The sequence below is a fragment of the Colossoma macropomum genome, unplaced genomic scaffold (assembly GCF_904425465.1).
Source record: "Colossoma macropomum unplaced genomic scaffold, Colossoma_macropomum, whole genome shotgun sequence".
Classification (NCBI taxonomy): domain Eukaryota; kingdom Metazoa; phylum Chordata; class Actinopteri; order Characiformes; family Serrasalmidae; genus Colossoma; species Colossoma macropomum.
This window is the reverse complement of record NW_023494793.1, coordinates 27,573,989-27,588,454: the sequence shown is the minus strand read 5'-3', so window position 1 is coordinate 27,588,454 and position 14,466 is coordinate 27,573,989. Positions and strand designations below refer to the sequence as shown.

At 39.9% G+C, this 14,466-nt stretch overlaps 1 protein-coding gene across 4 annotated transcripts in view; it reads right to left on the bottom strand.

Annotated features, from left to right (window-relative positions):
* prdm16 (PR domain containing 16) overlaps positions 1-14,466 on the bottom strand; it is a 235,465-nt gene that overhangs the window by 101,172 nt on the left and 119,827 nt on the right. For all 4 annotated transcript variants that reach the window (XM_036579033.1, XM_036579031.1, XM_036579027.1 and 1 more), the window contains exon 3: positions 13,609-13,659. In XM_036579033.1, the coding sequence (XP_036434926.1) occupies positions 13,609-13,659 (51 nt within the window). The remainder of the gene's footprint in view (positions 1-13,608; positions 13,660-14,466) is intronic.

Here is a 14,466-nt window from a genome sequence, read left to right as displayed (position 1 = left end):
TGATTTTCTTCATTTCTTTTGAACAATAAAAATGGACTTGCCTATAACAAAGCCTCCAAAATACTTTTCTGGATTCCTTTATTGGATTTCATTAAAAAATGTGAAAATATTACATGGCAAAGTATGTGTATAAACGGTGTTCATCAGGCTCTGTTTCACAGTTTTACTATAAGAGAATTAAAATTTGCATTATCATCATGCAAACTGCCAACTAATAAATCACTGAGAAGGTACATTTTAATTATATTTTTAACTGAGTAACAGAGTTTAACCGGGTGATCAGGACAGCCCAATAATAAAAACTTATTGATTATTCAGCACAGATTTAGTTTGAGGAAAAGGCCTGTTTGTAATCTGTTTGTAATTGCAGCTTATGCTTGCAAGTTTTTTTGGGGTATGTGCGTGCCTGTACGTGTGTGATTGTGTGTGTGTATGTGTGTGTATGTGTGCCTGTTTGCACCTGCTTTTTGATCAGCGCTCTTGACACGGAGGTCATCTTTAATACGCTTTGATCTGGTGTCCAGCAGAGCGTGCTCCACCAAGCACATCTTGTTGTGGAACAGCCGACATGGTGTGTGCACTATCAAATTGTCCTTTAATAGCCCTATTCTCTTCATCTCATTATCTCTCTCTCACTCTCTCTCTCTCTCCCTCTCTCGCCTTAAGGCAAAGAGCAACTGCCAGAGGGAGAGAAAGAAGGGGAGGGGGGTGTGCGCGAGGGAGAGGGAGTCATTTTTTAAGGCTAACAACACCCTACTAGCAAAGAAACCTACTCGTTTCCACAAACGGTTGCTGACTGAGACACTTTTTGTTTTATTCCAACAAAAAATGTTGGCCTTATCAAAACTTGGTTAAACCTAAGTAATCATACACCTGATATCATTCAACACTGCCCATAACTCACTTGCAGGTAGTAAGTGAGAGAAAAAGCATGTTGCTTTCTCTCCTTTGCTCTCTCTTTTGCTCTCCTTTCTCTCCTCTCTCCATCTCTCTCTTTCTCCTCTCTCATTTCAGTCTTTTCTTTCACTCTCTTCCTCACCCTCTCTTCCTTTCTTTCTCTCAATCACCCTCCGTCTTCCTTCTTCTTTTTTCCCCCTCTATCCATCTCTCACTGTTTCTTTTTTCGCTCGCTCAGTCTCTTTCTTTTAGGTCTTTCTTCTTCTATCTTTTACTCTCTCATCATCCTGTCTTTCACAGTTTTTCTCTCTTTCCTCCTTTTCATCCCTAGATCTGTCTTTCTTTTTCTTTTTCTCTTACCCTTGTTCTTCCCTGTTCTCTCCTTTGCTCTCTCTCTCTCTGACCCTTCTTCTTGCTCTTTCTCACCCTTTGCTCTCTGTCTCTGACCCTTCTTCTTGCTTCCTCTCCACTGCTCACTCTTTTTCTCTCACACCTTTCTTCTTGCTTTCTCTATCTGTCTCTCACCCTTCTCTGCTTTGCTCTCTCTCCCTCTTTTGCTCTCTTTCTCTATCTCTCTCTCGGTGAAGTTGAGGGCTGAGATGTATAATTTCTCCAAACACAAGAGAAGGAATCAAAGTCAGAGCTCGTTTCTTTTTCTGCCCCTGTCCTTCACTGTCAATCACGGCCGCATGTAAGTGGAGAGCGGCCGAGGCCATGCGGCGCATCCCCTGGAGTTTTATATATTCCAGGAAAAGATGCAGGCGCTCCACATCCCTCATTAACAACGATCCACCCCGACACCCGTGGGCAGGTGCAACTGTAATTAACTATTGTTTGACTATCAAAAAAAAAAAAAAGCGAGGAAAAAATGGGCGACTGATTAAATGCACTAAATGCAGAGAAGCACTCCCCCCCCTCCTTCCCCTTGCCATAATTTCCAGTGCTTCGGCGCGCACGCTGGGACCCTTTCAACTCGGCCATGGCCTCCAACCCGAGCTAAGAGCCTGTTGCCAGCGGTAATCAAAACTCAGACCCACAGAAAAAAAAAGAAAGTAGAAAAAAAGCTTCTGGGGTCTTCAGCTCAAGCAGAGCACCTTCCATTAGAAACGTGTTACTTTATGAAATCCGGTGGCCAGTGGAAAAAAAAACGCCTTCTTGAAGCAATTGAATGGCATCTCTTTAGTGATTAGAACTGCAATAATGGGCACCCCTGCTATTAGGGCCTAAGTCCATTTTATTGCTAATTCATTTATGTGCTGGTTCAGAAATACTTGACGCAAATCTCCTGCTAAGAAGTCATGTTTGTCAAAGTATTGCCTTTATAGGCAAAATCTTAAATCAAATCCACAATAATGACCCCAAAAAAGTAGGGAACCAGGGGTAAAGTCCCTGTTTGAGCCTGATAACTCCAATGAAGCATTATTGTGATTGAGGATGAAAATTTACCGACTAATCATATTTCAAGCTGCAGGCCATTTTAATTAAAGCTTTTTTTCCAATGTCTGGCTACTTGCAGAACGTACAAACACTTCTTTGTAGGTGTGAGCAAATAAGAGCAAACCACAACTAAGAAAAGAGGTACAGCATCGCAAGGACCTTGTGTGAATTCATGGAAAAACATACATGTTATAGTGTAAGTTATACCTTGTAAATGCTCAGAACAATAATATATGCCAAAATGCAAATGCCATTAAATCATAACTATATATGCGCTGATGTCTGCAGAGGAAACATCTTTTTGGGTAAAGATTACTGGAGCATTTCAATCAAAATAAATGGCAGTGCTTTTGGCCATTGCGTTTTTCTGTATTGTGAACCATTGCTCATGATTCCCTGCCTAATGTTCTGCATCATATCCTGATAACACATTTTATATGATAATGTCCTGCTTAAGTAGGACCATGCACCTTCCCTATATTATTCCAGCTTCCTGAAAAAGCTTCTCTTCTAGGAGGTGATACAATGCAGAGGCTGGTATAAGATGACAGCACCTCACAAGCACACAAGTCCACAAGAATTAGAAGTGGCTGACAGCAAACAAAAACAGGGGTAAAAATGATAAAGTAAAATGTTTATTTAATAAATGGTTAATAGGCCTAATATGCTAACAGTATGCTGCATCAGAAGATCTTTTCTTTCATTCTTAAGCGCTTTAGCATTATTAGCGCTTCTATTTTGCAGAATCATTACAGATGAGTCAAAGGCAGTAATTGGTGCTGTGTTGGACAGAAGCGAGGGCTCCTCTTTGCCTCTCCCTGTGGCCCCCCTGCTTTGCTTAATCATTGTTTCTCAATCAGATAATTCTTGCGTCGAATGCTCTTCCCCACCAGCGGCCGTTAATTAACACACCACCCTGTGCCCCGCGTCTCCTTAATGGCTTAATTAGGGGTGACAGGCTAACGACCCTGTTTACTCAATTGCCTTTCCTCTTTAATTATCCTAATGACTGGCAGATATTCAGATCGTCCTCTTTGGCCCATCGTATATGCATTAGCATACTAAATGAGGCCGTCGCTTCCATGATACTGTGCACAATCTGAGGACAGAGACTGAAGCTGTAGCAAAGGCCCGGGCTCACCCTGAGAGTCGTAAGGTCATGCGTTAATCTGTAACCGATCCTGATCCTTATGTCCTGATTAACAAACGAAGAGCAACAGATCATTAGCATAAGTAAATGCTTCTGTCCTCAGGGGCATGTTACATAGGCTTTAATGGGATTAATTGGATAAACATGAGCTCTTCACCCAAGCAAACTGTTCTCATAATGGCTGGATTTCTTGAAAACCACTGGTTGGGAGAAGAATGACTCGCAATTCATTGAGTGTTAGTGGCACTGTTAGTGACAGAGGGTCTCTTTCGCTTTCCTTCCTTCTAAAGCTCTCTCTCTCTCCCTCTCTCTCCCTCTCTCCATCTCTTGCTTTCTTTGCAAGATTCTTTAGAGATTGTCCTGAGCTGCCCACCATCCCCTGCGTGCATAATTAATGATAAATCTCTAAAGCCTGAGAGCTTGATTGATGGAAGAAAAATGGATGTTCCAAGCACCTATTGTTTCAGGACCTCAGGATTAGGTGGAGTTATTTAACAGTTCATTTGAGCGGGTGAGGTCGATGTGTGCGTGCATGAGTGTGTGTATGTGTGTGTACCGGCTCAGTGGTGCCAGGCTGGACCAGAAACCTCACAGTGGGGTAATACTCCATAATGAAGATTAAACCCTCAAAGCCTGAAACGCTGGTCGACCAGTGGAGGGGGGTGAATCCTTGTTTTATTAACTTGTCTGAATCAGGCTGCAATTTGCAAAAGCTTAGCGGGACTCAGGCTTTAGCCCTCCCAAAGGTCTTATTTACTAATTCCTTCCACACCTCCTTTGTTTTTATGCATTTCCATTTTTTTTATCCTCATCCGGAACAGGGGCTCCTTTACAAAGTCTTTTGTTTAGTGACTTTTTTTTCATCCTTTCATGAAAGGCTGGTCCTCACAACACATCAAGCGTATTATATAGTGAGTGAAAATTGTGAATTAATCAAAATGGAACAAAACAGTACAGTGAACTTATGGAATAGGGTCTTTTTTAAGGCTTTTAGACACATAAATCAATAAAGATTAATCTGCAACATTTTCTGTAGTGTAACTAAGAGTGTTGTAACGGTTTGATTAGCTTTTATTTTTTGCACTTTACATTCTAATGTCTAATATCTGGGTATATTCAGTACTGTGCAAACGTCAGAGACCACCTTTCATTTATTTCATTTCCAGTCAAAATAGCCATTACAAATTATTCATTTTTCAGCATCAGGAAAGCAGCAGAAAACATGCATTTAATAGAAGATAATACCCCAAAAAAGCCTAAACAACTAAATATAATACCAATTTATTACTTAACTTCCATTCTTTTGGGAGACGTGCTTTCAGTTTTTCACAGAAATCTGCAGGGATATTGTTTCACACCTCCAGTTCACCTCAAGTTCAGTCTTAGAAGCTGGTAATTTTTTTTTTCTCTCATGATCCAAGGATTCTCAAACATATTCAGTAATTTTGCAGTGTGGGGTGCCAGTCCACCAACGGGACTGGCATCTTTATTTCAACTGTAAATGTTCTTTTCTATTCTTTTTTTTGTCTATATACTTTTTATATCTAATATGTAATCTGGATGTATCTATTTTACTTAATGAGTGCTTTCACTAGAAATGAAATAAATGAAGGGTGTTCTCTGACTTTTGCACAGTATTATATGCCAGCCTGAGTGTGTGCATTTGTGTGTGCCTGTGTGGGTGTGCAGTCTGCCCCATTTATAGCAGAGAAGCTGCAAAGTATCAGGGAGCAAGTCTGCGAGTGACCCCTGAATTATTCCAACTACTACAGAATGTATCCCATGTGTGCCACAGATGGAGGCATGTTACAACACACACACACAAACATACACACATACACACATACACATCTGGACCCCACACCAGTATCAGATTCAAAAGAGATTTTATTTCTTCACATTAAGAGTATGTATGCGGTCTTAAAAACTCGACACAATCCAACACACAGCACACACCAAACATAAGCAAAAAGCGTAAAAAAATTTGCTTATACTTGCAGTTGTAAGCTGCCAACCTCGATACATTTGAATACAGCAAATTTCCTAGTTTTGACTTAACCCTAATGGTGCTGAGTTAAATTTGACGGTGTTTATTTGTGTCCAGATGGGCACTGGGAGGTTGCAGAGGTGACATCTGTATAGCAATATGCATAAAAATAGTGATAACAGCTTCATACATATTCTTAATAATATAAAATGTTCTTCGAAGCAATGCCATTAAAGAATGACCATTGGTTCCCTAAAGTATATTTCAGTGGTTGGTTCTTAAAAGATTGACTACTGTAAATAAGATGTGTGAGAAAGAAGAACATCTTTAATGATTAAAGAACCTCCACATAATGCAACCCTGAGTACAAGAAGCAAAGAAACATTTCTACACTGTCAGGACAAAACCTTCTATCTCCAATACTACTTTACCAAAGAAGGGAAAAATGATAACGCAAAAGTGTTTTATTCTAAGTAATTCTGGGTCATTTTTATCGGTCCATCCTTCATGAAATTTTCACACAAGCTAGTTATTTTCAAAAACAGACACACAAGGTTTTGTCCAGAAAGCAATAATTTATTTTAGTGGTAAATGTCACACCATTGGACCATTGCTGTCTTCTGATTGAGTCATAAAGTGCAGAATTTCTTTAAGAAGTAGGAACAAGACGACTTCCAACACTCTGTTCAGTTCTACTGAGTTCCACTGCCCTCGTCACTTTCTCTGATTAACAGCTCTAAAGCTTTCTCAAGAACCACCTGAGGGATGATTTAAGTGCAGATATGCAGGCATAAGAGTTTCAATTATTCTTCTGTAAACAAGTTTTTCTAAAGGGTCATAGTCAGCGATAGCGTCAGCCTTCCGAGTGCAACTTGAGGTCAGCCATCTTAGAAACCAGTGCTTTAGCATCTGACACATGATCTGCTAAACAAACTAAGGATTTGGCTCTTTTCTGTGGGCCGCGGGTTGAGGCGACAGGCACCACAATGGGATGAGAAATTAGATGTTTGGGCACTTCAGTTCTAGCTCTTTTGAACGTGGCCTTGCATGAAAGCACAGGTGAGCCTGTTATCATCGGGCTTATGGCTACAGGGCAATATCAGGCACATCAACAAACAAGGAAACGAGAAAGGTGGTCAAATGAGGTCAGCACAATGAATTAATCAAAAGAAACTTAGCAGAAAAACCTAAACTGGAATTGGCCAGGGCCCACTGGTGGGCCCAAAGTTTTATTACACACTTCTATAACCTAAGAATAGCGTGGCCAGTTTGCACTGAAGTCCATGTAGTTACTGAATAATATGCCTTAGTATGTAATAATCTTGGGATTTAAAGGGGTTAAAGAGATCTTCCAACTTTAGCATCAAAGTTGGTAGCAGTACTTGAACGCAAAAACACAGAGAAGTTTCTTTGGCAATTTCTTGGCTAACGTTCATTACAAAGACTGTTGTGCCTGAATCGCAGCCACATCTCAAAATTGATATATAATGATTTTTGTAGTTACTTCAAGGAAATCTGAATATGAGCACCAAAGGTCAGTTAGCTACATTTCTGCAAAAAATTTACTTGACAATTTTGCTCACTGGTGTGAGGTGAGGGGGGTTTTCTGAAATGTTACCAGTTTCTTGCAATTCCATGAGTGAGATATCCTCAAATTGTTCCCTCCACCTTTTCCCGCAGCCACTGGACCCACATTTTTTTAGTGCTGTATGCTAATTTCATCTGAGTAAAATATTCAAGGTTTGGGGGGTTGGTGAGTTAATATGTGTGAGTTGAGATGTCAGAGAGATGGAAGAGTGGGAGGGGGTTGCGTTCACATGACCTCCGCATGGTTGGGCACGGCCTCCAGACGAGACTGGTCAAACAGTGGCCGGCTGGCAGAGCCTCTCTCATGGGCATTCAGGCATTCAGAGCCATCAGCACCACAGGCCTCCAGGCCTCACTCTACCTCTTCCCTCTCTCCACTTTCTCACTTGACCTCATTATTGACCTGAGATAATGCTTCAGCAAACAGCTGAAAAAGACCATAATTTTCCATAAAACCCAACAGGATCAGTGGATCTAAGAGCAGTGCTCCCCCTTTTGCTGTAAACAAATGCAGAGACCAAATCACACACACACAAATTTAGCCTGGCGACATAGCTGTCAGCCCTCTGATTAAGATAAAACTCAAATTCACCTCTTCCTGGCAAAACAAAGGTACACCGACCACCAATACTGTGAAAAGAAACACTTGATTTACATGCCAACGGCAGGTTGTCCACATGAGTATGAATAGCGAGGATTCATTCATAATACAGAATTAATGAACTCCCACTTTAGTCGCTCAGTGCAAGCAGAGAGAGAGACAGAAGAAGACAACTTTCACTCATGAAAAAAATCAGGCACTTTGTGCTTCCTTTGTTCAAAAGCTGCAGTGATGGGGCGGGGGGTGGTTGTGGCATTCAGAGAAAGATTGTGAAAGGAGAGTGAAAGGAGGAAAGACAAGGGGATGAGGAGAGTGAGAGCTGTTACAGTGTGTGATAGCTAATATTTTATCTTTTCTGCAGTCTTTCATGTCCCCTCTCGCCTTCTCTTCTCTCTCTCTCTCTCTCTCTCTCTCTCCATCTTTCCTCATCTCACTCTCCCACTTGAATTCCAGTGCAGCAGAGGGGTGTGTGCATTCATAGACATGCTTCTGTCCACAACTCCATACTCAACCTCTGTCTCTCTCTCTCTTTTTCTCTCTCTCACGCTGCCCTTTACTTGCACACACTGTACCCAAGATTCTAAGACTGCAAATGCTAAGAAGATCAAGCATAATGACAGCATTTTGTCCAGTATGGGACAGTTCCCACAGATAAGGCAAAAAGGGATGTTTGTTTTCAGTTCTTGTCAAAAAAAAAGACCATCAGTAGGACAGGAGATGCCTTTGGGAATAAAAAAAATGAATAAGAAATGCCTGCTATCTGCCCTCAGAACCGGCCTCTACATATTTTGTAAACTAATATATTACATTCGAAGTAGTGCTGGGTGATATACTGTTCATATCGGTATGGAGTCATGCAACTAGAGATGATATATCTGTATCGATGAATATCACTTCTGACGGATATCAGACGAAAAAAAGAATAAATCCAATTCTGTAACAAATCTATCCTTAAACAGTACATACTCACATTGTGTGATGTGGTATTGGTAGCTGTGTATTTCTTCCTGTGGGGTAGTAGAGTAGTATGAGCATGACAGGCTACTTTTAGACGCTCATCTTGTAATAATGACTAAATAATGACTTATTTTCTCAAAAATCACTTATGTCACTATTTCACCATACTAAGTCAATATTTAAAAAATAAGTTAATATCTTAGAAAATTATTCATTTTGAGATATTGAGTCAATATTTTGAGAACTATTACTCAGAGATATTAAGCTGATGCTTAAAAAATTAAGCCACTATTTCAAAATACTATGTCAGTATTTTGAGATAAGTCATTATTTTAAAATATTAAGTCATATTAAGTTTCCTTTCTGGAAATGTGGTTTGTGCCTGGTTAATGTTTTTGCCATTTTTCGCCGTAAGGTTTGCCATCATTTTAAGAAAAGAAAACAGGCTGAAGCAAGCTATTCTAGCATAGAGTATCATACTCAGGAGGTATGGGCTGATTATTAATAAAAGATTAAATTTCATGTGATTATTGTGATATATTTAGAAATTTTGTGGTAGTAGTTTTTGTCAATATTATCAAGCACTACTACTCACCCTCTTCTAGCAAACAGAATATAGCATATAACTTTGCATCCAGCTCATGTGTGTATGTTCATGTGTGTGCAAGCCATTTACAATGTTAAACACGCAAGGGTGTCTTGCTCAACAATCACATGCACCACAACTGAGTGCTCTCCTTGAGTAAGCAGACGGTCCATGTATACACACTGCACTTCAATGAGCACCGAAGGAAAAAAAAGGCTGTCAGTTAGGAACCATTAAAATGTAACCGAGCCAAGAGAAGAAAGAAGGGATATTATCATTAAGTCATCTCATAGTCCTACTAAAAACCACAAATATTATTCCTACAGAGCCCTCCTCCCCTCGTAGTGACAGAAGCAGCCAAACGACATCAAATTGCACCATGTTTTTTTTGACAGTCCGCTGCTAAAGTGCACGAGAAAGGCTTTTCATTTTAATTAAATAGGCATGTTCTTCCACAGAACTGTGCTCCCTAGAATGAGATTCTCAGCTTACGCTTAACCAACTGAACGCTCACCAAGTTATGCTAATGTATCTGATCTGTTAAAGAGACAGTTCAGCAAAAATTCCCCAGTTTCCCCCTACTTCAAATGCAATCAATTACAAGTTCACTTCTTTAGTTTTGCACTGGAACAATAAGGCTAGTATAGCCAATAAGTAAAAGAAGCTTATGACCAATTAGCAGTCTGTATTTTGGACAATAAAAATGTGTTGGCTGTCTGATTACATATGGGGTACAGGCAACAATGTGTACATTTTTTGTATGGTGTTTTCAGACCCATTCAACGTGCTTTACAATTTCACAACTTCATATTTGTGTGGTCAGAAAGAGAAGAGAAAATACTTGAAAGCTGTGTGTGTGTGTTGGGTGGTCAGGATCTTGAGCCCTCTGCATTCTTCAGTGTGAGCCGCTGCCCCGGGGGCCGTATAATTGCCCTTTGCTACAGATAGTTACCAGCCTTCCCTCTGTCTTTCTCTCTCCTCCTCTTCTTTTCCCCCTGTTTATTCTCCTCTGATTTCAGCCTCCTCTGGGTCATCATTCATCAGCGGGCCCCCCCAGCCCCTTGGGACCAGACCAGGAGGCCCCTGTTTCTATCCCCTCCATAACCGGAGGCCATTTCTGATGGCCCTGCATTATGAGAGGGCAAAACAGAGAGAGGGAGATTGGGAGAGAGAGAAAAAGCAAAAAACGGGGGTGGTGTTGGGGGGGTTTGCTCGGCAAGTGATTATTGTATCCAGATAATCATTTCAAACAAATTATCATAATTATCAATCAATCATCACATTTGGAGCAAGCCGCCCCCGGGGCAGAGAAAGCGCTCCCCCTGACCTGTAATGTGTTTCTGGGGCATAATAAGCCATCATAAATTTGAGGGGTCGTTGGAGATGAAAATTTTGTACAGGAGGGAAATTTCTTGGCTTGATAAAGCAAACATTAAAGACCTATTTTAATATGACCCCCTCTGCTAACATCGCTGACTCTAGTCCAATCTCTAATCTCCAGCGACCCCCCTCCACCTTCTGCTCCTCTCATGGCTTACTGCATCACTTTCGATTATTCTACATTCTATATTGATAGGTTCCCATCTTTCTTTGTTTTTTGTTAGTTGTGACTTCAAGAAATTACAAACCATGACCAAAATTTAAAGAAATGTCTTTATATTCTGCAAAGCAATAATGCACACAACTGAAAGTTTAGAATGTGCTACTAATTAAACAAAGAACAGGAGCTTCAAGGCATATATTATATATATGTTTTTTGTGTCCCGGTAAAGTGTCCCATTTCAGAAAGAGAACATCTTCTTATGGCAGCGACAACTGGGAAAACAAATTGTTCAAATAATGACCTGGCAGTATAGAAATGGACCTACCGACAAGACATCTTGACATGAAAGACAATTTCATTCATCAGTTGTGCAATTTAAGTAACATCAACAATGAATTATGCTCAACATTTAATGATAGTCTTTGGTAAACACAAATATTACAAGATAAGATAGGGGCAGCCATTTTTCATGCCTGAAGAAAAGGGACCGTGGCATGGAGGGCCAGACAAAAAAAACACTAATGCGATCTCAGAGAGCACGTCAAAAGAGTCATTAATCTCTTTCCCATTAAAGCATCACGGCTCTGGTTTAGCCTCCCCACATTTACAAAGCAGTACGAATAGAGAAAACATTTTAATTTTCTGTCGGGGTCCAGACACGGGACAACGCTGGAGGGGATCTGCCCAGGAGCTCTCTTTGGATCAGTTCTAAATGCAATTACAACACATTGATTTTCTATAATGAATCTATGCCTGTGAGTGCTATCACTGCCAGATCAGCGTGAGCTTATGTTTGTTAGACACATTCAGATGCACATATACACACTTCAGACAAAGTGTCTGTGGTTCAATTGAGGGAAATATCTGTGTGTGAATACACGAATGATAAGGCGGCCTGATAGATCTGTGGCAGCCATGACCGATCTCCAGCCGCCACTGATAGGCATCTCCAGCATCTAGAGCGAGTGTTTGTGTTGGTAAAGGAGGATAAATAAATGAAAGAAGAACTGAGCCTCTCGCGCCCCTCATCCCTCTCACCTTCCCTCTTTCCCTCTATCTATCCCATCCTGCAGGATTGGGGCTAAGCAGGCTTTTCAGCCTGGAAAATAAAAGCCGCTTCTTTCTGGTTGTTGTCTTTAGGAAGGCTGTCTGAGACAGGAGAAAATCGCAGAGGGAGAGGCCGATGATGTTATAGATTAAGTGGTGCTGATGTTTTCATTGCAGAAGATTCAGGGCTTGAAGCACACACACAAAGAGACATACACATTCATGGGTTTGACCAAATAATATCCATATAAGTCATTCTATAATATCTAAATCATTTCCCTGTATAAGGAAAAATATGAGGGTGGCAGGAGTGTGCACAATAAGGTCCAAACACAGAGCACCAACACAAAAAACAAGGGCAATATTGTTTGAAAAATCATTCATTTTTGGCCAGTTTTTTGGCTGATTTATTGCTTTTTGTTTAACCTGAAGCTCACTAGCACATTTCCAGTGCTTTTGATTAGTCAAAGTCACAATACAAATAACTGTCATTTTAATTTCATGAATGAAGAATCAGCTGCCTTTTTAACTAACATGAACCAAATGAAGTGGTACATTGAAAGTAAGAGGGAACTAGCACAATGAGTTATGCATAATGCACTTACCTACCTAACACTGTTTTTGTAATAAAATGTACAATTGCAACACAGACTGGCTAAAATCATAATAATAAACAACAAAATCCAACTGCGACAAAATCTGCCCATTCCAATTTTGATTTTAATCGTGATCCCTTGATAACAAAAGCATGTTATAATTTTATATGAATTATGTCTTATATGCAGCTCATTGAAACAAGAAGGAGGAAATCTGTTAAAAGACTGGATTGACGCAAATAAAAAAATCTGGAAGTACAGATTCAAACCTGTTGGTACAGAACATAAATCGATTATATTTTATGTAACTTTTTACCATCATTTACTATTATTTATTTAGTGTATTTACTAAATGCAAACTGAATGCTTCCACAGTCCACAGGCTAGCCACGGTGAGATCTGAGGTGGTCATTAAGTAAAGCCACACGCTTCAGCAGCCTCGTGCCGCTTCTCCAAGCAGGTGTCTTGCCATTGTTCTTTCATGCTCCATTGGTTTTACACTTGAACTCTTTTCTCTCCCCTCCTTGACCTTCTTGCACTGGCTATAAAAGCGACGTAGCTGCCCACCCCTTCAATAAATTTATCACCTCTTAAAATATAACCAGAGCTTTCAATGGAATGTATCTTGGAAGAGAGATTCTTTGTTATCTACAGTGTGAAGTTACCCGTGTTGAATTAACGCCTATAGCATTTGTTGAAGTTCAGCTGAACACACAGTATGGGACTTAATTCAAGGCTGTGTGTGGCTGTTCACTCATCTGAAAGGTTCTTCATAGTTCTGGTACTGATATTCATTCTCGTGATGGAAAACGCACTACATATGAAAGCATGCTAATTCAAATGTTAGAGATTCATTCAAGAACCTTTAAAAGAATGTGCTCGGACTTTTTAGGGTTTTGAGAGAACTAAAACAGAAGAATTTTTAAATCAAAGATCTGTGCTAATTTCTTGCTGCAAGGTATGTTGGCTGTGTAGGTTCTTTTGTTGGTGTGATTGAGGTGAGGAATCATTCGCTCTGTGTGTGGAGTATTATATGGAGAATACCACAATAATTGTATACTGTTTTAATGTGAACATATAAACTTGCTGCATCCTCTGTACAGTTTTCAGTATTTTTTTCATTTTGCTTAAAATACGGTTAAAATCACTACTACTTTTGGAAGTAGGTCTCCTGATGGTTCAAACACATGCAATATTTAATGGCAGATGTGGAGTCTTACCTTTTTGATGCAACTGTCCTGAGACGACGCTTCATGATCATTCAGCATTTGCTGTGAAAAGAAGGAAACAAAGATTAAATTAAATATAGCATGAGATCCGCAGTTTCACTGCACATTCTGCACAAGAATGAACAGAAAACACAAGAGGATAAAGGTATTAATCAATTCATATGAATTTATATAGTACATTAGGTTCGTTCAAATGAAGACAATCAGGCAAGACATGTTTAGTGTCCCAAGTTTGCTTCTTTAGGTCAAAAGTACATTGCATTGCTCAAATACTTTGAGCAGCCAAATTGAATTTTGAATTTGCATACTTTTGTCCATTTGACAACAGTTTGTCATACAGTGTCAGAAAACCATTTAAACAAGTATTTGAGATCACTTAACAAAGCTGTAAAACAAATAAAACACCGGAAATATCGCTTTTGTGCAACTACAACAATCAAATTCTAAATATGATTTCTTGCCAAACTGTTTTTTGCCAGTCCTATCAAACTAAAAGTCTTGCCAGTGATATATTCAGAGACTCTGGTGACAGCCTCTTTAACTACCAGAGGAGTTATGGCTGTCCCTGTTGGCCTTAGTAAAATGGATTAGCATGTGGAACTGGAGCTTCCTTGGTGCTACCCTGTTTCTATCACTATATAAAAGCAGCATACTGCCTTCATTGCTGGACGCATGCATTTTTTTCTGACGAAGTGCATAAGTTTATACAGACTGCACTTTCTTTCCAGAGTGCATTTTTTTGCTTAATTAGGTAAATTGTAGCATTTTCAGCTTTGCTAGATTAGTTCATTTTCATAGCAAATAAATCCAACAAAAGCTTTGAGAGGTCATGTTATCAGAGAAAATGTT